This window comes from Mobula hypostoma, chromosome 14, assembly GCF_963921235.1.
Source record: "Mobula hypostoma chromosome 14, sMobHyp1.1, whole genome shotgun sequence".
NCBI classification, from domain to species: domain Eukaryota; kingdom Metazoa; phylum Chordata; class Chondrichthyes; order Myliobatiformes; family Myliobatidae; genus Mobula; species Mobula hypostoma.
The window spans coordinates 79141253-79167374 of NC_086110.1; the positions used below are offsets into that span (position 1 = coordinate 79141253).

The 26122-nt window shown below is 43.0% G+C and overlaps 1 protein-coding gene across 4 annotated transcripts in view; it reads left to right on the forward strand.

The window, feature by feature from the left end:
* Window positions 1-25131, forward strand: part of fbxo31 (F-box protein 31) — a 36210-nt gene extending 11079 nt beyond the window's left edge. Inside the window, exons 4-10 of one of the 4 annotated variants that reach the window (XM_063067292.1) lie at window positions 5484-5560; window positions 6964-7131; window positions 10042-10116; window positions 17248-17357; window positions 18352-18505; window positions 20258-20610; window positions 24237-25131. In XM_063067292.1, coding sequence (XP_062923362.1) covers window positions 5484-5560; window positions 6964-7131; window positions 10042-10116; window positions 17248-17357; window positions 18352-18505; window positions 20258-20610; window position 24237 — 938 coding nt within the window. In that variant the 3' untranslated portion in view covers window positions 24238-25131. Of the gene's footprint in view, window positions 1-5483; window positions 5561-6963; window positions 7132-10041; window positions 10117-17247; window positions 17358-18351; window positions 18506-20257; window positions 20611-24129 lie in introns of all 4 variants that reach the window. The other 3 variants (XM_063067289.1, XM_063067291.1, XM_063067290.1) reach the window with 3 other exon arrangements.
* The last annotated feature ends 991 nt before the right edge of the window (window positions 25132-26122 follow it).

A 26122-nucleotide genomic window follows, 5' to 3' on the forward strand; every position in this document is an offset into this window, starting at 1 on the left:
TAGTAATTTGTGGAGGGGATTTTAATATTAGATTAAATCCTATATTAGATTCTTCAAGAATAGTTACTCAGAATAAACCTCTGACTCGGAAAGTGAATTCATTGATGGAGGAGTTGGGAATTATAGATGTCTGGAGGGAATTACACCCTACTAGTAAAGATTATACATATTACTCTTTCCCTCATTCAGCCTATTCAAGGATAGACTATTTCTTTATCTTTAATACAGATAGACTCAGGATAAAAAACTGTAATATTGCAACAATTGATCTGTCGGATCATAGCCCAGTCTCTATGTCTCTAATCCTGGAAAGGAAAATGAGGAAAACACTATGGAGGCTAAACTCACATATACTTAATAACCCAAAAGTAATGGAGAGATTAAGGGGAGAAATCAAAGAATATCTAGACCTTAATGACACAGGAGAAACATCACCAGTGATTTTATGGGATACATTGAAAGCTGTACTGAGAGGGAAAATTATTTCCATTACTACTCACATGAAAAAAATCAATGCACAAAAATTAGCAGACCTTCAAGGAAAATTAAAACAACTTCAAGTTGGAGATAGCAACAAAAGTAATTCAAATCGAAAACAGGAAATTAGGAAATTGCAAAGTGAAATTGATGATATTTATATGTTGGAAACTCAAAAGTAATTTTCTTTACCTGAGACAAAAGAATTATGAAGTAGGAGGTAAATCAGCTAGATTATTAGCATATAAATTACGAAAACAACAAGCAGACAATACAATTCATAAAATAAAGAATCCAAAGACAAAGCTTGTGGAGAGTACAATAGGGAAAATTCAAGAGAGTTTTGAAACGTATTATCGAGAGCTGTACTCCCAACCCTGGGCCCCCAATGAGCCCTATATAGACAGTGTATTGAATTTTTTAGATCTACCTAAACTTACAGATTTACAAAATGAAAGTTTATTAGAACCAGTAACTGTCAAAGAACTGAACGTGGCCATCTCTAGGTTAAAGGCTGGAAAGTCCCCGGGTTCTGATGAGTTTACCTCAGAGTGGTACAAGTCCCTGAAGACACAGTTAGCCCCATTACTACTTAACACCTTTAATTGGATCTTGCAGAGAGGAGAAACTCCACCTTCCTGGAGAGAAGCGATTATTTCAGTTATTCCTAAAGAGGGTAAAGATAAACTAGAATGTGGCAATTATCGGCCAATTAGTGTTCTTAATTTAGATTACAAACTATTTACATCTATATTAGCGTGCAGATTGGAAAAGCTTTTACCTGGCCTAATCCATTTAGACCAGACTGGATTTATTCAACAAAGACAAACACAGGACAACATAAGGAGAACTCTGCACATATTAGAACAGGTTAATAAGAACGAGACAGAGACAATGGTAGTAGGATTGGACGCTGAGAAAGCTTTTGATTCGGTTAGTTGGGCATTCCTATACAGAGTGTTAGGAAGATTCGGCTTTCAAGAAAGGTTTATTAAAGTAATTCAGACTCTGTATGACAGCCCAACAGCCCGAATTAAGATAAATGGGGACCTCTCTGACTCCTTCATTTTAGAGAGAGGCACTAGACAGGGATGCCCAATTTCTCCTCTCCTTTTTGCGCTATATATTGAACCACTTGCCCAACTAATAAGACAGAGCGAAATCGTAAAAGGTATCAAGGTGGCAGGGATTGAACAGAAAGTGGCGTTATTCGCAGATGATGTTTTGGTCTATCTGAGTGAACCAGAAAAATCATTTATAGGATTGTTCACACTGTTGGATGACTTTGGGAAAATATCAGGTTATAAAATAAATGTAAAGAAAACGCAGGTTATGTCCCTAAATTATACACCATCCAAAAAATTGCAGGATACATACGATCTTAAGTGGGAAGCTAAATCATTAAAATATTTAGGAATAACCCTGCTGAAGGATCTTTCAACACTGTCACAGGTAAATTATGGGCCATTAATCTCAGAGATAAAAGCAGATATGCATAGATGGAATCTTATCCCCTTTTTAAGTTTAAATTCAAGGATAAATACTATAAAAATGAATATTCTTCCTCGGTTATTATATCTTTTCCGTACTTTACCAGTGGAGGTGGATGATAATCAATTCAGGGAATGGGACAAATGGATTTCCCGCTTCATTTGGCAGGGAAGGAAACCTAGAATTCGATATAACACTTTACAGTTAGGGAAGGAAAGAGGAGGTATGGTTCTTCCTTGCCTGAGAAATTATTTTTATGCCTCACAGATAACCCCTCTGTTATATTGGTGTAATAGGGAATATAAGGCTAGATGGAAGGAAATAGAATTTGGATTAGTTGACAGTTTTCCTCTTCAGGCCTCAATAGCTGACAAAGGATTGATGGCCCAGTTGGAAAAATTAAATAATGCTTGGATAAATCTTACATTAAAAGTATGGCAGAAGGTGGTTAATTCATGTGGAATTAATAACATGCTAAAACTCTTTAGATGGTGTGCATATGATACCGAATTCCTTCCCAACAGAGGAGATAAAAGATTTGAGCTATGGATAAAGAAAGGTCTTACAACCTACCTCTCATTTATAGATAAAAGAGTATTACAAAGTTTCCAAATCCTGCAGGACAAACATGGCCTAGAACATAATGACTTGTTTAGGTACCTTCAAATACGAAACTATGTTAACCAGAGTTGTAGATATACAGACCTAGCAACAGTAGAATTAGAATTTTTCGAGATTCTGAATTCGGCTTGCAGTTCAATACCTAGTAAATCAGTTTCTCGCCTATATAATGCACTCTCCCATGCTAAAAATGTAAATACACTGTATATTAAAGAGAAGTGGGAGAAAGAAGCGGGGTTGGTACTTTCAGAGGAGGCTTGGGGGAAAATCTGCAGCTTTCAATGGTCCTCGACTAATTCTTTGACTTGGAGAGAACATTGTTGGAAAAACATTATAAGATACTTCAAGACCCCATATCAGGAAAAATATAAAGATACAAATGTGATGTGTTGGAGAAGGTGCGGCTCTAAGGAGGCAAATCATTTTCATATTTTCTGGGATTGCCCTAAATTAAGTCTATTTTGGGAAGGTATTCATAGAACATTAGTTAAGGTACTTGGGTCCCAGATACCTCTGAACTTTGAGACGCTCTATTTGGGGCATGTATTGTTCCTTGAACAGAAGGAAGATATAAAGTTGCTGCAGGCCCTCTTAGCGGCAAGTAAGAAATCAATCACTAGAAAATGGCTAAATCCAATAACACCTACATTAGAAGATTGGCACGAAATTATCTTGGAAATATTTAAAATGGAAAAGTTGACCTACTCCCTGAGAACTCAAAAAGAAACATTTTATCAAATCTGGAATAAATGGATTGAATATATAACCCCAATGCGAGCAGACTTTAGACGACTCTCCTAATGATTTATATTGCTCTTCTCATCAACACAGTAATATTGCTAACGTAAGCACCCCTAGTCTAAATGTTTGTTGTTTTTTTTTGGAAAATAGAGAATTAACACAAGTAAAGGGAAAGATTTGGGAAAGGGATAAAAAAAAAGAAAAAATTAAGTAAGTAAGTACATAGGGATTGGATAATTATGTCTGCGGGCAGGAACAAGCACGAACAAATTGGGATATAAACACCTACAATGGTTGGTATATAGGCTTGTATGCAACATTTTGGACCAGTGGAAATGGTCCAGAAGGGTTGTATGGAAACTATTATTACCATTTTTCTTAACAACTAATTTCATTACTTAGCCTAATAGGTTAGATTTACCACAGTACATAATTATTTATTTAAATGTTTATTTTGCTTTTATATCATCTCAATGTGTACTTAAGAATGTATAAATAATTGTAGTTTTATACATATAAAAAAATGGAAAAGGTTATATGTGTGAAAAAAGTACATGATAATTGTGAACTCCTTATCCAAATAAAAATAAAATTAAAAAAAAAGATTAAAAAAAAAGAGATTTGCATTCATTCTTTGCTTGTTCAAGCTCTTCATAGAATTTATCTATATCCTCATTTGTTTCATCCGTTGTGGGTGCATATACCTGTATAATTGCTAAATCAAATGGTTGTCCTCTGAATCTAACAAGGAGCACTCTTTCTGATATTGCCCAATGTCCTAAAACACTTTTTGCCATGTTTACATCCATATGAATTCCTACTCCATTGGTATGGGATGTTCCACAAGAATAAATTGTGTTTAATTTCTATTCTGACAGGTTCCAGCACCTATCCAACGAACTTTGCTAATTCCCATGATGTTAATCTTTAGTCTTTCCATTTCATTTATCACATTCTCCAATCTTCCTGCTTGATATTGGGTTCTTACATTCCAAGAGGCAATAATTTTCTTTTGTGTTACTTGAGCTAAGGCATTACAGTGACTTTAGTTCCCCTTGAGTTTAAAAGTCAGCCTGGCTGCTTGTACGCTGAGTGATTTTAGGGGATTTAGGTTGAGAGAATTGGATTAACTGTTTGTGCCCAGCTCTTTTGCTGACCGTTTTCCACTGTGTGTAATTGTAGGAAATCACCCTTTGCTGATTCTGTTATCTCCTAGGATATGCTGGATGCAGTGTTGTGGTGTGGGTGCTCCCTGCATTATTGTGACAGGGAATACCCAGGGACTGTGCTGGGTGTAACTGAGAAAGATATTGGTGGGGAGAGAGCTCGGTGAACAGGGCGGCGGGGAGAGAACTCGGTGAACTTGGCATTGCAAGTAAGTTGGGTGCAGCTTGACACTCTCCCTATCAGCAGGCTCTTGAAGATCTTTATGTCTTGTAATCTCCCCAGATGGCAAGGAGCAGGAGCAATCAAATTCAAAATAAATTTATTATCAAAGTGCATATATATTATCAAAGTCAGATACATTTTCTTGCAGGAGCTTATAGGAAAAATACAGAAATAAAAAAATTCCTTAAAACTATACATAAACAAAAGACTGACAAACAACCAATGTGCAAAAGAGGATAGACAGTGCAGATAAAAAATAATACTGAGAACAAGTTGTAAAGAGTGAGTGTGTAGGTTGTACTCTGAGTGGTGATTGAAGTTACCCACACTAGGCAGCCAATCACGTTTGCTGAAAGACTCTCGTTGGGTAATAAGTGCTTTGTGATTGGATGAGGAATTGGTGATGTGCTCCCATTGCCAAGCAACAGTGCATCCTGCAGAACATTGAAGATTTAAGCTGCATCCTGTCATATGGTAACTGTTGAGGTTGAATTAAGTTCTTAGTGATACTAAACCTTAAACTTACTGGCAGCTTTGCGCAGAAATAACCATTAGTCCAATTAACAGCACGGAAGGCATGGCCCAGGGCTGAGGGCCTAAGCTAATCTGCACAGAGCTTAGTGCCTGTGACAAAATCCCACTTCACTGACGGTGCCAATCAGACCTGATTCTAGTGCATTGCTCCTTGCTGGCTCCAGTTAGTGATATGTGACCGGGTGCATCATAGGTTTGGTGAGTTCTGGGGCCACTCTTTTGTGTTTCAGTGCTGCATCCGTACCGGAACATCCTGGGTCTGTGGCAGCCGGACATCGGACCATATGGAGGGCTACTCAATGTCCTTGTAAGTACATGATTTCACATCTTATCACCCAGTTCTTGATTTCAATCACAATCCTTTCAGAATCAGTTGAATTTTATTGCAAGTTTTATTGTTTCTTTATAGAACATTGACCAGCACAGCTTAGTGCAGACCTTTTGACTCATAATGTTGTGCTGACACTTTAACCTGCTATAGGATCAATCTAATCCTTCCCACTTACATAGCCCTCATCCATGTGCCTATCTCCCTAATGTATTTGCTTTTACCACTACCCCTGGTAGGGTGTTCCACGCACCCACCACTCTCTGTTTTTATAAAGAAAAAACTTACCTCTGACATCCACCTGTACTTCCCTCCAATCACCTCATAATTAGCCATTTCCACCCTGAGGGAAAAAATTCTCGCTGTCCACTCTATCTCTCCAATTCTAAGATCAAAATTCTTGTTGAAACTCATCCATGCACATTTGCCTTAAATTTGTACATGTTACAGGCATACTCTGAGGTGATTTCAGACCACGTTCCATGCAGCTTCACTGATCCTGCAGGGATTACAGATAAAATCTTTAGACTGGGAGACTGACAAGAAATCATCTCGTGCTCACTTCCAGTTTTCAAATTGGTATTCCGTCTTTCTAATGGGCTCTCTGTAGTCTTCCTAGATATTCCACTCTCTCTGGAGTCATGATCGTTCAATAACCCATTTCCCCCATCACTAATCCCACTCTTCCCATTGTACTTGTTTTCCTTTCTGTAAAAGAGTCTGAGCTTCTTGATCACGTATCTAATATTTCTTTGTGGTTTAGTGACAAATTTAGTCAAAGGCTGCTTTGAACCATTTTCACCTTGTTTTTGGATTGCACCATGGTTTGCCGTAGCATTCTATCTGCTGAGCTCTCTACAATTCTGCTTCAACGACTCTGTGGTTGGCAGTTATACTCTTGGCTGACAAGATCCTCTACTAATTGAGCAGAAGCAGAAATAAGATATAGCAGCAGAATCAGGCCATTCGCCCCATCAAATCTATGCCATTTCATCATAGCTGATCCGTTTCCCCCTCAGCCCCATTCCCCTGCCTCCCCCCCCCACCCGTATCCCTTCATGCCCTGACTAATCATAACACCCTGCGTTAGATGTGGGGCAGTTGGTTCCTCCTCTGATCACTGTAGTGGTCTTGCTGTAGTGTGTATACATTGAGCAATTAATGCATTGAGTTTGGATTTGCATTTGCTTTTGTCTTTATGTGCTGTACTACTTGACCAGATTTAGTGGTGAGGTTAGAGGACAATTAGTACTTGTGGCCTGAGACTGGGGTGGGAATGTGGGTAGTGTGTTTATAGACTGAGGTGATAAATAACCATGCCAGGGACGGGGACAATATAATGTCATGGGATTCTGACTGCAGTTTGTCTGATGAATTCGCAGGTCGATGGGTTGTTTATCATTGGATGGATGCATCTGCCTCCTCATGATCCCCATGTCAACGACGCCATGCGTTGTAAGCCCTTGTTTCGAATTCACCTGTGGGAAAAGAATAAGGCGCAAGTGGAATGTATGTATGGTCACAAAGGCTCTCACAAGGGAGACATACAGGTAGGAGTAAAACACAGTGATTGCCAACCTCTTTATGTTCATGCATCCAAACCCTTCCTGTTCTAACCTCTCCTCAGCCCGTCTCATAGAGAAATGGGAGTTCTGTATCCGAACAGAGAAGGTGGTGACTTGGTTATGTGTGATTTAGGAGCAGGAGGAGGCAGCTAGGTCATTTGAGCCTGCTTTACCATTCAGTAATACCATGGTATCTGACTGTAACCTCAACACTGTATTCCTCTTTCCTCAGTAACCTTTCACCCCTTTGCTTATACAGAATCTATCTGCCTCTTTCTTTAAAGTGCACAAATTGTTGTCTTCCACTGCTCGTTGAAGAAATCCTCTGGTTCTGGATTCTGTACTCCCCCCAATCCACTCTGCCGGGATCCACAAGGATCTTGAACGCTTCAGCCGTGCCAAATTCCAGCAGAGATAAGCCGAGCCCATCCAATCTTCCCTCATGAGACAGCATGGCCATTCCAGCTGCTAAGCTGCACTTGACTGATCAATTTTATTTGTATTAAATTATCAACTGTTTGTATTGAACAGCACAGGAGTGTAGTGGTTAGCACATTGCTTGCAGTGGCAGTGACCCAAGTTCAATTGCCACCTCTGTCCGTAAGGAGTTTGTATGTTCTCCCCATGACACCGTGGGTTTCCTGTGGGTGGTCTGGTTTCCTCCCACATTCCAACGATAGATTAATTGGTCGTTGTAAATTGTTCCGTAATTAGGAAAGGTTTAAATCAGGGGTTGCTGAACAGTGTAGCTCGTCGGGCCAGAAGGGCCTATTTTGCAGTATAACCCAATCAAATAAAATAAAATAAGACATAGCAGCAGAATTAGGCCATTTGCAACCAATAGGTATTCTTATACTAATTTTACCATTACCATGCACTCTCGATGGCCACCTGGTGCCTCCTGTACCTAATAAAGTGGCCACCGAGTATATGTTTGTGATCTTCAGCTGCTGTAGCCCGTCCAGTTCAGTTGTGTGTTCAGAGATGCTCTTCTGCACACCACATGGTTATTTGAGTTACTGTCGAATTCCTGACAGCTTGAACCAGTCTGGCCCTTCTCTGACCTCTGTCATTGAGAAGGTGCCTTCACCCACAGAACTGCCACCCACTAGATGTTTTACTTTGTTTTCTGCACCATCCTTTGTAAACTCTGTGCATGAAAATCCCAGGAGGTCAGCAGTTTCTGAGATACTCAAACCACATCATTTGGCACCAACAATCATTCCACGGTCAAAGTCACTTAGATAGAAACATAGAAAACTTACAGCACAATACAGGCCCTTCAGCCCACAAAGCTGTGCCGAACATGTCCTTACCGTAGAACTACTTAGGCTTACCCATAGCCCTCTATTTTTCTAAGCTCCATGTACCCATCCAGGAGTTTCTTAAAAGACCCTATTGTTTCCGCCTCCACTGCCACTGGCAGCCCATTCCACGCACTCACCACTCTCTGCGTAAAAAAACTTACCCCTGACATCTCCTCTGTATCTACTTCTAAGCACCTTAAAACTACACCCTCTCATGCCAGCTATTTCAGCCCTGGGGAAAAGCCTCTGACTATCCACACGATCAATGCCTCTCATTATCTTATACACCTCCATCAGGTCACCTCTCATCCTCCGTTGCTCCAAGGAGAAAAGGCCGAGTTCACTCAACCTGTTCTCATAAGACACGCTCCCCAATCCAGGCAACATCCTTGTAAATCTCCTCTGCACCCTTTCTATGGTGACATTTCTTCCCCATTCTGATGTTTGGTCTGAACAACAACTGTACCTGTTCAGCATGTCTGCATGCTTTTATGCATTGCGTTGCTGCCACATCATTGGCTGATTAGATATTTGCATTAACGAGCAGGTGTACCTAATAAAGTGGCCACGGAGTGTGTTACAGAACTATTAGTGGGGATAGTGTTAGGTGTTGGGCAGTGAGGTTATATGGGTAGAACTTCAAATTCAGGGTATGATCACTTTGGGATTGTACTACGCACCCTCCCACACGAATCTGCAGGAACAAGACGTGCAAATACATAGGAAGATGAGGTAAGGATAGATGTGGGAATAATATGTTTGTAATAGTAGATGATTTCAACTTCCCTTATTTTGACTGGGATATTTGTAGTTCAGAGTCTTGGCTGGGGTGGAATTGGTGTAGATGACCCAACAAGAGAGGGGGTAAAGGTGGGGCAAGTGATTGAGAGTCACGGGGAGAGCTCTTTGGGGCCAGTGGCCATAATTCTATTAGTTTAAGAAAAAGATAGGACTGGTCCACAGATTAAAATACTGATTTATGCCAGGGAAATGATGAAAGCATTCAACAGGAACTTGCAAAGGTTGATTGGGAGAGGCTGTTTTTTTAAGTAAAGGGACAGCTGATAAGTGGGAGACTTTTAACGATAAGCAGAAAGATTGGTGTTTCAGCCCTTCCTCATCCAGGTTCTCCCATTGATTAGAAGAGGGGAGAGAGAGAGAGAAGATCCCAACAGCTCCAGACAGTACACATGGATTTCACAGCAAAGTCTTGGTAAATGGACCAAATAGTATGCCTAGCTCATTCCTTAGTCCAGTTATTCCTCTTTGTTACATCCCCAATAATAGATCCAACCAAAGTTCATGTGGACTGACTACCGTTGATTGAATCATAAATCTGCCTGCACACTCCGTCATATCATTAACTAACTGTTACACGAACCCATGTCTTGGCCACTCTTTGGCACAAGGGCGTTCCTTGGTCTCGGGCCACTCATTCTTTGCTTTTTTTTTCAGTTATAGCCTGTTGTTTCCTGACTCTAGAATGGGGGGTCTTTTGTTGACCTGTGTTATATGATGTGAACAATTGAGGGTACCTTTTCTGTCAGTTCCAGAATACTGTATCCAACAAATATTCTTCTATTTGCAGATAGTGAAGAAAGATGAGTTTTCTACTAAGTGTGATCAGACAGATTTTCACCGGATGTCTGGAGGGAGGCAGGAGGTAGGTGTTAGAACATAGAAATCTACAGCACATACAGGCTCTTTGGCCCCAGTGTTGTGCTGACCATGTAACTTACTCTAGAAACTGCCAAGTCTCTACCCTACCGCATTGCCTCTATTTTTCTAAGCTCCATGTACCTATCTAAGAGTCTCCTAAAAGATCCTACTGTATCCCCCTCCACCACCATCGCCGGCAGTGCATTCCACAGACCCATCACTCTCTGAAAAACTTACCTTCGACGTCCCATCGGTACCTACTTCCAAGCACTTTAAAACTATGCCCCCTTGTGTTAGCCTCTAGCTATCTACATGGCCAATGCCTCTCGTCATCTTATACACCTCTATCAGGTCACCTCTCATCCTCTGTCGCTCCAAGGAGAAAAGGCCAAGTACTCTCAACTTATTCTCATAAGGCATACTCTCCAATCCAAGCAACATCCCTGTAAGTCTTCTCTACACTATCTCTACAGCATCCACATCCTTCCTGCAGTGAGGTGACCAGAACAGAACACCGTATCCAAATGGAGTCTGACCAAGATTTTATATAGCTGTAACGTTACCTCACGGCTCTTGAACTCAATCTCATGGTTGATGAATGCCACACACACCATACGCTTTCTTAACAACTTTGTCAGCCTGTGCAGCAGCTTTGAGTGACCTATGGACATGGACCCCTTGATCCTCCACACTATCAGGAGTCTTACCATTAATATTATATTCTGTCTTCAAATTTGACCTACCAAAATGAACCACTTCACACTTATCTGGGTTGAACTCCATCTGCCACTTCTCAGCCCAGTTCTGCATCCTATTAATGTCCCGTTGTAACCCCTGACAACCCTCCAGAGTATGCACAACACCCCCAACATTTGTGTCATCAGCAAACTTACTAACCCACCCTTCTACTTCCTCATCCTGGTAATTTAGAAAAAGCACAAAGAGGAGAGGTCCCAGAACAGATCCCTGCAGAACACCACTGGTCACCGTTCTCCGTGCAGAATACAAACCATCTACAATTACCCTTTGCGTTTTGTGAACAAGCCAGTTCTGGATTCACAAAGCAAGGTCTCCTTGGATCCCATGCCTCCTTACTTTCTGAATGAACCTTATATGGGGAACCCTATCAAACGCCTTACTGAAATTCACATACACTACATCCACTGCTCTACCTTCATCAATGTGGTTTATTACATCCTCAAAGAATTCAATCAGACTCGTAAGGCATGACCTGCCCTTGACAAAGCCATGCTGACTATCCCTAATCAGATTATGTCTCTCCAAATGCTCGTAAATCCTGCCCCTCTGGATCTTCTCTAACAACTTGCCCAACACTGAAGTAAGACTAACTTGTCATTTCTTATGCTATCTCTAGTCCCTAATCCTCCAATCCTCCGGTACTTCTGCCGACCCTGTTGCTGCAAAGATCATCGCCAGAGGCTCGGTAATCTCCTCCTTCACTTCCCTCAGTATCCCTAACAGGAGGAAGCTGCAGCGACCGGGCCTCTGGCTCTGTGGCTCAGAGGGGAAGGGAGTAGAAGAGCCCTGCTGTAGTGATAGGGAAGTCCATAATTAGAGGACATAAGATTCTCTGGACACAAGGGAGACCCGGATGGCATGTTTCCTCCTGGGTGCCAGGGTCAGGGACATCTTGAATCAGGTCCATGGCATACTGAAAGGGGAGGGTGAATAGCCAGAAATCTTGATGCCTATTGGCACCAATAACATTGGTAGAAACATAGAAAACATACAGCACAATACAGGCCCTTCAGCCCACAAAGCTGTGCCGAACATGTCCCTACCTTAGAACTACCTAGGCTTTACCCATGCCCTCTATTTTTCTAAGCTCCATGTAGCCATCGAGGAGTCACTTAAAAGACCCTGTTGTTTCTGCCTCCATCACCATTGCCAGCAGCCCATTCCACACACTCACCACTCTCTGCGTAAAAAAACTTACCCCTGACATCTCCTCTGTACCTACTTCCAAGCACCTCAAAACTATGCCCTCTTGAGCTAGCCATTTCAGCTCTGGGGAAAAGCCTCTGACTATCCACATGATCAATGGCTCTCATCATCTTGTACATCTCTATTGGGTCACTTCTTATCCTCCGTCGCTCCAAGGAGAAAAGGCTGAGTTCACTCAACCTATTCCCATAAGGCATACTCTCCAATCCAGGCAACAGCCTTGTAAATCTCCTCTGCATCCTTTCTATGGTTTCCATGTCCTTCCTATAGTGAGGCGACCAGACTTGAGTAGAAAAAGTGAGGAGGTCCTGAAGACAGAATATAGGGAGTTAGGCAGAAAGCTGAAAAACAGGACCTTTGGGGTAGTAATCTCTGGATGGCTGCCTGTGCCACATGCAGATGTGGCTAAGAATAGGATGTTTTGGCAGATGAATGCATGGCTGAGGAACTGGTGCAGGAGACAGGGTTTCAGATTTCTGGATCTTTGGGATTTCTTCTGGGGAAGGTATGACCAGTACAAAAGGGATGGGCTACAGCTGAACACAAGGGGGAACCAATATACAGGTTTGCTAGAGCTGTAGGGGAGGATTTAAAGTAATTTGGCAGGGAGGTGGGAACCAGAATGATGGGGCTGAGGATGGGGCAGTTGGTGTACAAGCAGAGGCAGTGTGTAGTGAGACTGACAGGAAGGACAGGCAGATTGCAGTCAGTGGGATGAGTTGCAATGTAAAAGTGACAAAATCAAAAAGGGTGATGAATACAAGACTGCAGGTATTGAATGTATGCAGTATATGGAATAAGATAGATGATACTGTAGTGCAGTTAGAGATTGGCAGGTATGACACTGGACATCTGTGTCATGGCTGAATCATTATTATAGTTGGGAGCTTAACATCCAAGGATACACCTTGACTTGAAAGGACAGGCAAATAAACAGAAGGCATGGGGTGCTCTTTTGGTTACAAAAAATATAAAATCAAATCCTTTGAAAGAGGTGACATGAGATCAGAAGCTGTAGAATTATGGAAATGCAAGAGGCCTCCAAACAGCCTCCAGGATGTGGGTTGCAAATTACAATGGGAGATAGAAAATACATATCAAAAGGGTAATGTTATGATAATCATGGGCTATTTCAATACGCAGGTAGATTGGGAAAATCTGTTTGGTACTGGATCCCAAGAGAACTTCCTCTGAACTCTCTCCAATTCCAGCAATTCTTTCCTCAGATGAGTCCAAAACTATTCAGAATACTCAAGGTGAATCCTCACCAGTGCCTTATAAAGCCTCAGTATCATATCCTTGCTCTGCACTCTAGACCTCTTGAAATGAATGCTAACATTGCATTTGCATTCCTCACCACCAACTCAACCTGCAAGATAACCTTGAGGGCGTTCTGCACAAGAAGTGCCAAGTACCTTTGCATCTTAGACTTTTGGATTTTCTCCCTACAAGAAAATAGTCTGCTCATTTATTTCTACTACCAAAGTGCATGACCATGCATTTTCCAACATTGTATTTCATTTGCCACTCTCTTGTCCATTCTCCTAATCTAAATCCTTCTGCAGCCTACCTGTTCCCTTAACTATACCTGCACCTCCTCCAATCTCTGCATCATCTACAAACTTGGCAACAAAGCCATCTATTCCATCATCTAAATCATTGATATACAGCATTCAAAGAAGCATTCCCAACAGCAACCCCTGCAAACACCACTAGACACGGGCAGCCAACCAGAAAAGGATCCTTTTATTCCCGCTCGCTGCCTCCTATCAATCAGCCCATGCTCTAATCATACTAGTAACTTTCCTGTAATACCATGGGCTCTTAACTTGGTAAGCAGCCTCATGTGTGGCACCCTGTCAAAGGCCTTCTGTAGGTGCAAATATACAACATCCACTGCATCCCCTTTATCTATCGTATCTGCTCAAAGGATTCCAAAAATGTTCGTCAGGCAAGATAGAAAGTGGTAGTTGACTTTGTCTTGTCCTGGCTCCAAGTACTCCATAACCTCATCCTTAACAGCTGACTCCAACATCTTTCCAACCACTGAGGTCAGGCTAACTGGTCTATAATTTCCTTTCTACTGCCTTCCTCCTTTCTTAAAGAGTGGAGTGACATTTGCAATTGTCCAATCCTCTGGCACCATGCCAGAGTCCAGTGATTTTTGAAAGATCATTGCTAATACCTCCACAATCTCCACCTCCACAATCTCTACCACTACTTCTTTCAGAAAGAACCCTAGGGTGCAGTTTATCTGATCTGGGTGACTTGTGTACCCATAGGTCTTCCGGCTTTTTGAGCACCTCTCTCCTGTAATAGTAACTGCACCCACTTCTCTTCCCTCACACCCTTTAACACCTGGCATTTTGTTTGCTTGCATCAGTCTTCACCATGGAAGACATGAGCAGTATGCCAGAAGTTTGAGTGTCAGGGAGAGAAGTGAGTGCTATTTCTATTACTGGGGAGAAAGTGCCTGGGAAATTGAAAGGCCTGAAGGTGGATAAGTCACCTGGACCAGATGGACTACACCCTAGGGTTCTGAAAGAAATAGCTGTGGAAGATTGTGGAGGTATTAGTAGTGACCTTTAAGAATCACGAGAATCTGGCATGGTTCTGGATGACTGGAAAATTGCAAATGTTACTCCTCTCTTCAAGAACGGAGGGAGACAGAAGAAAGGAAATTATAGGCCAGTTAGTTTGACCTCAGTGTTTGGAAAGATATTAAGATCGATTGCTAAGGATGTGGTTTCGGGGTACTTGGACGCATGTGATAAAATAGGCCGAAGTCAGTACTGTTTAAGGGAAAATCTTAACAGACAAATCGTTGGAATTCTTTGAGGAAATAACAAGCAGGATAGACTGAAGAGAATCAATTGATGTTGTGTACTTGGATTTTCAGAAGGCCTTTGACAAGCTCGTGCATGACGCTGCTTAACAAGATGAGAGCCTAAGGTATTGCAAGAAAGATGGGAGCATGGATAGAGCATTGGCTGGTTGGCAGGTGGCAGTGTGGGTATAAATGGAACCTTTCTTGATTGGCTGTATGGTTCGGTGTTAGGCCTGCTTGTCAATGATTTGGATGATGGAATTGATGGCTTTGTGGCCAAGTTTGCAGATGATACAAAGCTAAGTAGGGACAGGTAGTGTTAAGGAAGCAAGTAGGCTGCAGAAGGTCAAACGGGTTGGGAGAATGGACAAAGAACTGGCAGATCGAATACAGTATCGGAAAGTGTACATTGGTGGAAGGAACAAAAGCACGGACTATTTTCTAATCGGTGAGAAAATTCAAAAACCTGAGGCGTATATGGATTTGGGAGTCCTCCTCAGGATTCCTTTAAGGTTACGTGCAGTTTGAGTCGGTGTTGTGGAAAGCAAATGCAACATGAGCATTCATTTTGAGAGGGGTAGGATATAACAAGGATGTCATGTTGAGGCTTTCTAAAGCACTGGTGAGGCCTCACTTGGAGTATTGTGAGCAGTTTTGGGCCCCTTATCAAAGAACGGTTGCACTGACATTGGAGAGGGTTCAGAGGAGTTTCATGAAAATGATTCTGGGATGGAAAGGCTTACATGAGCAGCAATTGATGGCTCAGGGCCTCGACTCACTGAGATTTAAAAGAATTGGAAAAGAGGAGGGAGTGATTTAATTGAAACCTATCGAATGTTGAAAGGCCTAGTCGCAGTGGATTTGGAGAGGCTGTTTCCTATAGTGGAGGAGTCGAGGACCAGAGTATACAACCTCAGAATAGAGGAACGTCCATGAGGAATTCCTTTAGCCAGAGGGTGGTAAATCTGGAATTTGTTGTCACAGGCAATTGTGGAGGCCAGGACAGTGGGTATATTTAAGACGTAGGTTGATAGGTTCCCAGTAAGTCAGGGCGTGTAAGGTTACAAGGAGAAGATCAGCCATGGTGAAATGGCAGAGCAGACTGGGGCTGAATGGCTCATTCTGCTGTGATGTCTTGTGGTCTATAATGGAGCACCCCGACTCCTCCACTGCACAGTTGTTTCTCTTCAGATTCTCAGCCAGTTCCCTAATGGGCTCAACAATGAGCTGCTGCTAAAAGCCACCTTGTAGGCATTCTAGAAATTACCCCTCTTGGAATCCAGCATCAACCTGATGTTCCCAATCTACCCGGCATATTGAAGTCCCCATGACTATTGTAACATTACCCTTTCAGCATGTATTTTCTATCTCCTGTTGTAATTTGTAGGGCACATTCTTACTACTGTTTGGGAGTCTGTATACAACTCCCATAAGGGTCTTTTTACCCTTGCAGTTCCTTAGCTCTATTCACGATGATTCAACACCTTCTGACCCATGTCACCTTTTTCTAATGATTTGATTTTTTACCAACAGAGCAATGCCGCCCCCTCTGCTTTCCTTACTATTCTTTTGATACAATGTGTAACCTTGGACATTAAGCTCCCAGCTGTAATCTTCCTTCAGCCGTGATTCAGTGAAGCCTACAACATTATACATGCCAATCTGTAACTGTGCTACAAATTCATCTGCCTTATTCCATATACTGTGCACATTCGGATACAATACCTTCTCTCCTGTATTCACCCACTTTGATTTTGTCCACCTTTTACATTGCAACTCATCCTGTTGACTGCCCTATCAACGGCATCTCTTCACTGCAAATTGCCTCTGTTTGTAAACCAGCTACCATCTTCAACACTATCATCCACCTTTGCTACGATACTTCTTGCATTGATGTATACGCAGCTCAGGACACTAGTCGCCCCATGCTCAACCTACTGATTCCTGACTTTGAGGTCTTACTGACATCTGCCTCCACAACCTCTCCACTAACTGTTCTAGCACCCTGCTTTTCATTTCCCTGCAACTCTTGTCTTGTATACCCTCAACCTCATGGGAAAAATTCTGTTTATCTCCCTCATAATTCTCTATACTTGTCATGATCTTCCGCACTTTCAAATCTCCTCTCCCCAGATGTTGGCTGTTTGTGCTGTCTCTGACTTCACTGAGTCCATTGTTTCTCTCCTCCTCTTGCAATGTCATACAGGTGTGGCCGTGCTCCAGAGCAGCCCCTTTGTTCCACGAGAACCAGATTGGTAACGTCTTTCCCTCGGAGAGTAGGTATCCTTGGATGGATCGTGTACATCTCAGGATGTCTCTGGTTAAATTATCTTCTTCTCACAGGAATTCCGGACCTGGCTAGCAGAGGAGTGGGGTCGGACCCTGGAGGATATTTTTCATGAGCATATGCAGGAGCTGATCTTGATGAAATTTATCTACACCAGTCAGTACGAGTGAGTTTCTGTCCAGGGAGAACTCCAGTATGCCTAGCATGACTGCAGGAGTATGCAAAGATCTGCCCTACTTCCACTGAGTCACCAGCTACTGAGGAGGGAGTGAGGGATTGGGAAGGGCTGTGATATGGCAGAGGAAGGGGATGCTGGGGAGAAAGTCAGGTACCTGGGTCATTGAGAGACCTAAAATTATTGTTAAGTGCTGGGGGGTTTGGCTCGTTTCTTGGTGCTGACCAGGAAGTTAAAATAAGAACTAATGGGCACATCAGCTTCTCGTCTGTTGGCAAGATGCTAGAGTTTATAATCAAGGAAGTAATTTGGAGATGCTTAACACAATCAAAACAAGCAAATTTAATTTTTCAAAATGTTTGCAAAATCTGCTTGAGTTTCACGAGGATATAAAGAGAAGAGTTGATGACAAGTAAAGAAGCGAAATACAGAACCCAGTGGCCTGTAGCATCAGGAGGACACATCACAGGCAAACAGCTGGACTGTTCCAGCAGTACAGCACATCCCAGGCAAACATCTGCTCAGAAGAGAGTCATTGAAGTAGTTGCTGGGATAAGAAGTAGTCTTATAATAGCTGAATAATCTGGGTCCTTTTCTTCAGTGATCAGAATGAGGGGTGATCTTATTGAAACACGAGGAGATCAGTTTTTGAAAGCTGGAGTTGTTGGCTATGGGCTATGGGAAACTGTCACAGAATGTTGAGGCTTTGAGACAGAGCAGCTATGATCATATTAAATGTCATGAAATCACCTTGCCTCTTCTGTTTTATAGTTGGTTGACTGATAAACAATTGGACAGGTACGCGGATAGGAAGGGTTTAGAAGTTATGTGCCAAACACGAGCAAATGGGACTAGCTTCAATGGGCATCTTAGTTGATGTGAGCCAGTTGAGCTGTTTCTGTCTTCGCTGTGGTGTTTCTATCTGTTTGGCTTTAAACAGACAATAGCTGCACTTTCATCCCTGGTGTTTGCCTTTGTGTTTCAGTAACTGTCTGACATATCGTAGGATCTACCTCCCACCCTCCAGTCCCGAGGATCTGATCCCACCAGGCCTCTTCAAAGGAACCTATGGGAGTCATGGCCTGGAGATTGTGATGTTGAGTTTTCATGGAACCCACATTAAAGTGACAAAGATTACTGTAAGTTTAGTCATCTAGAAACAGTTGTGTAGAGTGAGTGGAGATGCTGGCTGTTGGAATTCACTGCTGTTGAAACAGCGTGCAAAGTCTGGAGTATTGGTATAGCCTCTCACTCCTCAGTGTAAAAGCCAAACATTTGCAAGTTGTTCCGACAGTTTGTCCATCACTGGGAGATCTCTGTAAAGTGCCCAGAGTGCAGTGCCATGTTGATGGCAATACCAGAAGCCTGCTCTTCAACCCATCAAATCTGTACCAGCCATCAGCTGCCCATCTGCAGTAACCCCATTTTATTTTCCCCACGTTCCCATCGTCTCACCCACACCCCAGGCAATTTCTGATGGCCAGGCTTGGGTTGTGGGAGAAGTAGGTTCAAGTAGTGGAAGCTCACGCGGCCGCGGGGCGAACTCGGGGAGAGAACGTGGCCGCGGGGCGAACTCGGGGAGAGAACGTGGCCGCGGGGCGAACTCGGGGAGACAACAGGGCCGCGGGGCGAACCCGGGGAGCCCGCGCGGCTGCGGGGCGAACCCGGGGAGACAACGCGGCCGTGGGGCGAACACAGGGAGACAACGGAGCCGCGGGGCGAACACGGGGAGACAACGGGGCTGCGGGGCAAACACGGGGAGGTCACGCACAGAGCAAAGGTCAAGGTTGAAAAGTGGTAATTGGCACTGTAAGGTACCAGTTCTACCAGATGTGCCACCCACAGTGGTAAATTTCATGTTTGCTTTAGATTTAAGGGATATGATCTGTGTTGCATTTTAGAAGTCCTCAGTCCTGGGACATATTAGCCCATGTCTGTTGAAGTGGACCGATCTCATCTACAGGGACAGAAGGGAATGTGGAGTTGGCATCACAGCTATGAAAGCACAGAATTATTCAGCATCGGAACAAGCCCTTCAGCCATCTTGTTAATGCCAACCTTAATCCTAATCTTGTTTGCCCTTGTTAGGCTGTATCCAGCTATGCTATTCCTATCCAACGACTTGTCCAAACACCTTCTAAACAGAATTGTATCTGCCTTTAGCATCTCATCCCAGATAACCATACCTTCTGTGTGGAAAAACCTACTTCTCACATTCCCTGTAAATTTCTGCTGTCCCATCTTATACCTTCATCTTGACTCTCTACCCATCAATTCTGCTCTGCCATTTTGTCATGGCTGATTTACTTTCACCCTCAACCCTATTCTCCTACCTTCTGTCATAATACTTGACACCCTGACTAATCAGGAAAGGCCAAGTGACCTGCTACTTCGGGTGTTTATATTCTTAGTGGAGAAATAAGACCATAAGATATAGGAGCAGAATTAGGCCCTTTGGCCCATCCAGTCTGCTCCACCATTTCTGCAAGGCTGATCCATTTTCCCTCTCAGCCCCAATCTCCTGTCTTTTTTCCATATCCCTTCATGCTTTGACTAATCAAGAATCCAAAGAGGATGTGTACCTGGTCTTAAACTCCCCCACCATAGGGAACATCCTCTGCACATCTATCAAAGCCTTTCAACATTTGACGGTTTCAATGAGATTTTCCCCCTCACTCTTCTGAATTCCATTATGAGTGTGGAGTGATTGAGTGCTCATGCTGTAGTTTGTGGTCAGATTGGTTTTCCTCATTGTCTGTGTGACAGAGTGAATACTGTGGCTTTTTGGGTGCATTGGCAGATGAAATTAAGGAATGATCTATTTGGTGTGATCGGTAGTGGCTCTGAAGAAAACATAGAAACTAATGAATTTGTTGTTCACATGGATGTAGGGAGACCCAAATGTTCCTGCCGGACAGCTGACTCTGCACATCGACATGACCCGTCGTGTTCACTTGCCTGACATTGAGCACTTGCAAAACTTTGACAAACTTTCTCGAATCATCCTGGAGATTCACCAGCAGGCGCAGTGTGCCGACACTCAACACCGTGAGGACGACTCACAGCCCGCGTGTAACGGTGTGCCGGAGCTGAAGGCCCAGGGGGCAAACGCTGCAGGGATGAATAGACACGCTGAGGCAGAGGGAGCGGCTGCAGGGGAGCCTGCTGTAGAAGGGCAGCCCTTTGTGCTTCCTCTGGGAGTAATGGCTCGAAACGAGGTTTATCCAAGGACTTGTCATGCCTGGTAAGTGAAGCAATGGAATAACAACAACTTCCTGTGCAGTTCAGAATAACGAGTAGTGTGAAGGCAGAGCTGGAGGGTATTGGCAGTATCGCTTGTGAACTCTGATTCTGTGAAGGTTGAGACAAGTGGATTTTGTGTTAGAGCAGAGGAATGGGAAAAGATGCTGAGGTGGGTTAAATACCCTGACATCATTAAAGTCGGAACCATTCTGAGGAAAGATCACTAATGTGAAGCTTTAACTCATTATAAGGATTAGGAGTGGGAGTCGGCTGTCTGGCCCATCAAGCCTGCTCTGCCATTCAATAAGAACCAAGAGCAGGAGTCGGCCGTCTGGCCCGGCAAACCTGTTCCACCATTCAATAAGAACGTGAGGACGAGAAGCGGGAGTTGGCCATCTGGCCCGGCAAACCTGCTTGAACATTAAATAAGAACATAAGGACTAGAGTCATAGAAAAGTACAGCAGAGACACAGGCCCTTTGGCCCATCTAGTCTGTGCTAAACCATTTAAACTGGCTACTCCCATGGACCTGCACCGAGAACATAGCCCAACGTGCCCCTACCATCCATGTACCTATCCAAGGTTCTCTTAAATGTTGAAATTGTGTTTGCATGCACCACTTGCACTGGCAGCTCGTTCCACACTGATAGGACCCTCTAAGTGAAGATGTTTCCCTCATGTTCCCCTTAAACCTTTCCCTTTCACCTTTAACCTATGACCTCTAGTTGCAGTCCCACACAACCTCAGTGGAAAAAGCCTGCTTGCATTTACCCTATCTATGCCCCTCATAATTTTGTATACCTCACCTCAATCTTCTACATTCCAAGGAATAAAATCCTAACCTATATTCAATCTTTCCTTATAACTCAGGTCCTCCAGACCCAGCAAGCTCCTTGTAAATTTTCTCTGCACTCTTTCAATTTGCTTTTCATCATCCAAAGAACTCTTCCATCTTCCTGATGGAATCAATTCTGTCCAGATGTCTTGCTATTTTTTCTTTAATGATGGCTTTAAGCATTTTCCTGAGTGCAGACGTTAAGCTAACTAGCGTATAGTTACCTACCTTTTGCCTAAATCCTTTTAGAAACAGTAACTGTGACATTTGCTGTCTTGCCCAGAGTGCAGAGAATTTTGATAAATTATCACAAATACTTCTGCTATAACTTCCAGTATTTCTTTCTGTACCCTGAGATGCATCCCGTCAGGATCAGGGGACTGACTTGTCTACATTCAGGCCCACTAGTTTGCTCATCACTACTTCTTTAGTGGCAGTAATTGTATCAACTTCCTCACTTCCCATCGCATTCAGAACATCTCTCTCTGACATGTTGGACATGTCCATCACTGTGAAGACTGACACAAAATAGCCGTTCAAGGCATGGCCATTTTCACATTACCCACTGTTAATTCCCCCTTCTCATCTATGTCCACTGTAGCTACCCCTTTTCCGCTTGATTATAACAGCTTTTTCGTTTAGTTTTAAATTTCTTTGTTAGTTTACTTTCATAATCTTATCTTCACTTTTTTTGTTGTTTAGTACAGCGGTCCCCAACCACTGTGTTACCAGGCCGTGAGGAAACGATATGAGTCAGCTGCATCTTTCCTCATTCCCTGTCACACACTGTTGAACTTGAACATAGGGTTGCCAACTGTCCCGTATTTGCCGGGACATCCCGTATATTGGGCTAAATTGGTTTGTCCCATACGGGACCGCCCTTGTCTCATATTTCCCCCGCTAAGGTAGAGCGTTCCTATGAAACCTTTCGTGCCGAAGTGGCGTAAAGCGCGGAAACAATTACCATTAATTTATATGGGAAAAATTTTTGAGCGTTCCCAGACCCAAAAAACTAAACTACCAAATCATACCAAATAGCACATAAAACTGAAAATAACACTGACATATAGTAAAAGCAGGAATGATATGATAAATACAGAGCCTATATAAAGTAGAAATAATGTATGCACAGTATAGTTGGGAAGATTAAGCCAAAACCAATTTGTGGGAAAAAAAATCGGCACGTACGCGCATGCGCACACAGGTGCCCGCGCAAGGCTTCATGGTCATGGTAGTCTTTCATGGGGTAAACACAAGTGTCCTGGGATTTGACTGCTACTTTTGTCCCTTATTTGGGAGTGAGAAAGTTGGCAACCTTAACTGTAAAAGACATAAACACGAGGAATTCTGCAGATGCTGGAAATTCAAGCAACACCCATCAAAGTTGCTGTAAAAGACATGTTGAGGTGAGTTTAACCCTACTTGAACACCCCCAGCCGGTCCGCAAGAATATTGTCAATATTAAACCTGTCCATGGTGCAAAAAAGGTTGGGGACCCCTGGTTTAGGATTTCTTTGTTGCTGTTTAAAGTTTTCCCAATCTACCAGTTTCCCATTGTTCTTGGTGACTTTGTATACACGAGTTTTTAGTTTGATACCTTTTATTTCCTTCATTACCCAAGGCAGGCTGTCCCTATCCTCAGGGAATGCAATCTCATTTTACAGATTAGTGTATCATGTGATAACAAGCTGTGATCACAATCACCCAACCTTTGGATATCAGAATGGTGGGTGAAAGAGAGGTGGGAGCGGGAATACACTCAGGCTAGTCAGCCTAGCATGAGTGATGGGGAAACTGAGGAATCCCTGTCCATAAAACCATTAGTCCATGTGGAAGAGCATGGGACAGGCAGCACAAGATTGTTAAAGGCAAACAGTAACCAATCTGGTTGAAATCAGTAGACTTTCAATAAACTTGAGATTAGAAACATGTATGTTAATGGGACATCAGCACACAGAGTCTGTGGAATAAGTTACTACTGGAGAATAGTTGAAACATAAAAAAAAACATTTGCCTGTATTTGCCCATCGCCCTCTAAACTTCTACCTACCTACTTGCACGTTATCAATGTGTCTACCTCATTACAAATACCACCTTTTTGAGGAAACTTCCCCAATGTCTTTATTATTTAAACCTCTGCCCTTTTGTTTTTAGCACCCCCTCTTCATGGGGGGCGGGGGGAATTGTGCTTTCACAGTATCTCTGACCTCTTGATCTTGTGTACCTCCATCAGGTCACCCTTTAATCGCCTATATTCCAGAGAATAAAATCCTGGTGTACATCACCTCTCCTTGTGACTCGGGGCCCCAGGTCCAGACAACTTCCCGGTTTCAAGTTTAATAACATCTTTCCTATAACAGGGTGGCCAAAACAGTACACAGTACTTCAAGTGGCGCCTTGTATAACTGCAACATTATGACCCAAATCCTGTTATCAGTGCCTTGACTGCTGAAGGCTAGTGTGCTCTACAGCTTTCTCCACCGTCCTCTTTACCTGTGAGGCCCCTTTCACTGAACTGTGCACTGTTCCCTAACACTCTGCAGAGCTGGCCCATTCACCGTATCGTTTAGCTGTTTATCAATGTTTTGTAATCCAGTGTGTTTACATCGATGGATTGTCACGTAGAGTGAGTTTGCTCAGCTGCTTGCAGTGATCAGAATGTCTGTGTTTCTGGTCTGGTGCTAGCTTCTATGGCACTGGGCTGATTGCAGGGCACGGCTTCACCAGTCCTGAGAGGACACCTGGTCTCTTCGTTCTCTTCAATGACCAGTGTTTTGGTTTCATCTGGCTAGACCTGAAATCCTTCAGCCTGTACAGTCGAATTGAAGACACACTGAAAAATGCGCAAGCCCCTCACAGAGAAGCTTTCGAACTGATGCTGAAGAACATGCAGTCATGGACGTCCTGATCGATGTCCGCCCTGAAGGAATGGAGCGCTCAGAACCGCAGGTCTGCAGTTCCTCCTCGCCCACTGAAGCAGGCCTGTCAATGTCCGCTCCCAAGGAACGGAGTGCTCAGAACCGCAGGTCTGCAGTTCCTCCTCACGCCCACTGAAGCATGCACGCTGGGAAAGAAGGACCAGAACCATGTAATGGCTCCTGCTCACCTTGGCCCCTCTCCTTCTCACCTGAGCTACTACCTTAAGTAATCTTGTTGCAATGGTTTTGTAATAGTTTCTTTTCAATGCACTTGGTGTGGTCAGAGCAGAGAATAGAGCCTAAAGAGGAGTATTGAAAGCCTCCCGGCATTTTGTGGAAGGTAACAAAGAATGACGATTGGAAGAAGCTTTAACTTTACGCACTAATGTTTGACTGTGCCCTGTCTTTAAGGGAGTTTGTTTAATTCTGTTGAAAATCATTGCACACGTTTAATTTTGTGTTGTTTAGAATGGAGTAGAAAGAGGAAAAAAGTGATAGTAATTCATATCGCAGAAAGCAAACCTTATTTGGGCTGAATGTATAATAAACCTTCTCACCTTCAAACTCTACACCAGCCAGCTGAGGCAGTGAGACAATATCAGGAAATAAAGTACTATTTAAATTTAAGTTTATATGGTTAAGATTGAAAGATTTTAATATTTATGTTAAGAAAATTTATAAAGAGATTTTCAGTTTATTGTTTTATGTTTGAAAAAGAATAATTTAAGTTTTACGATCTTGAACTTGATTAAAAGAAACTTTTGGAAATGGTGTGTTTTCTTTTTCCCTGACAACATTGCAAACCGAGTGGGGTCCCAGACGCTTTGGCCAGAGTCGCTCTGCATAGGCTGTTCGTGAAGCAGACCTTCTACAGATGTGGCAGGCAGTGGTCATAGGAGGGACTGACTGACAGAGAGGGTGGGGGGAAGGATTGCTCGGTATGGGAGCATGTGACTCATCGCAAGCTGCTGTCTGTAGATCTTCACATTTATTTGGTGCAGCACAACGTATTGTCCATCCCTCATTGCCCTCAGCCAAACATATGGTGGAATGGACTAGTAGTGTCAGTCAGACTGGGGGGGGGGGGGGCGTCACAGCAAACAAAACTCTGTCATTTTAAATTTTAATGAATTCATTGTGAAAACAAAGAAGAGATTCTGCAGATGCTGGAAGTTCAGAACAATGCACACAAAATGCTGGAGGAAAGGGATAAAGAGTTAGTGTGTCAGGCTGAAACTTTAAAACTTGCTGGGATTTGAGCATGGAATTTCAGGATTATCACACTGCCAGAATCTTGTTGGGGGAAGAGCTTAGTGGTTGTGGTCATGGTCATTACAACCTATCAGCAGAGCTGAGAAATTCCAAGTGGAAAGAGCCACATTTCAGGCTATATAAGAGTATCCAGATAAGAGCTTCAAAACCCACGCGGCAGCACAATTGATGTTGGGGAAATGGAAATTCCTCCTTGCAGTATTCACAACTCTGTCTTACATGGAAGAAAATTCACTCTCTCAGATTGTGGGGAAAATAAAAACTATTGTTCTGGATCAGAATCAGACTTATAACTGACAAAAAATGACAAAATTTGATTTGTGGTAAACTTGTTTCTTGATGCTTAGGTAGCTCTGCAGTTTTACATTATGTAGAAGTGTGATGCAGACTGTTCAACAGTGCTGCTCAAACTGCAGGGTCAACTGAATTAGTTCTGAGGTTCTGGAACAGACTTCACACGACCACTGTGTCAAGCGATGCATATGTTT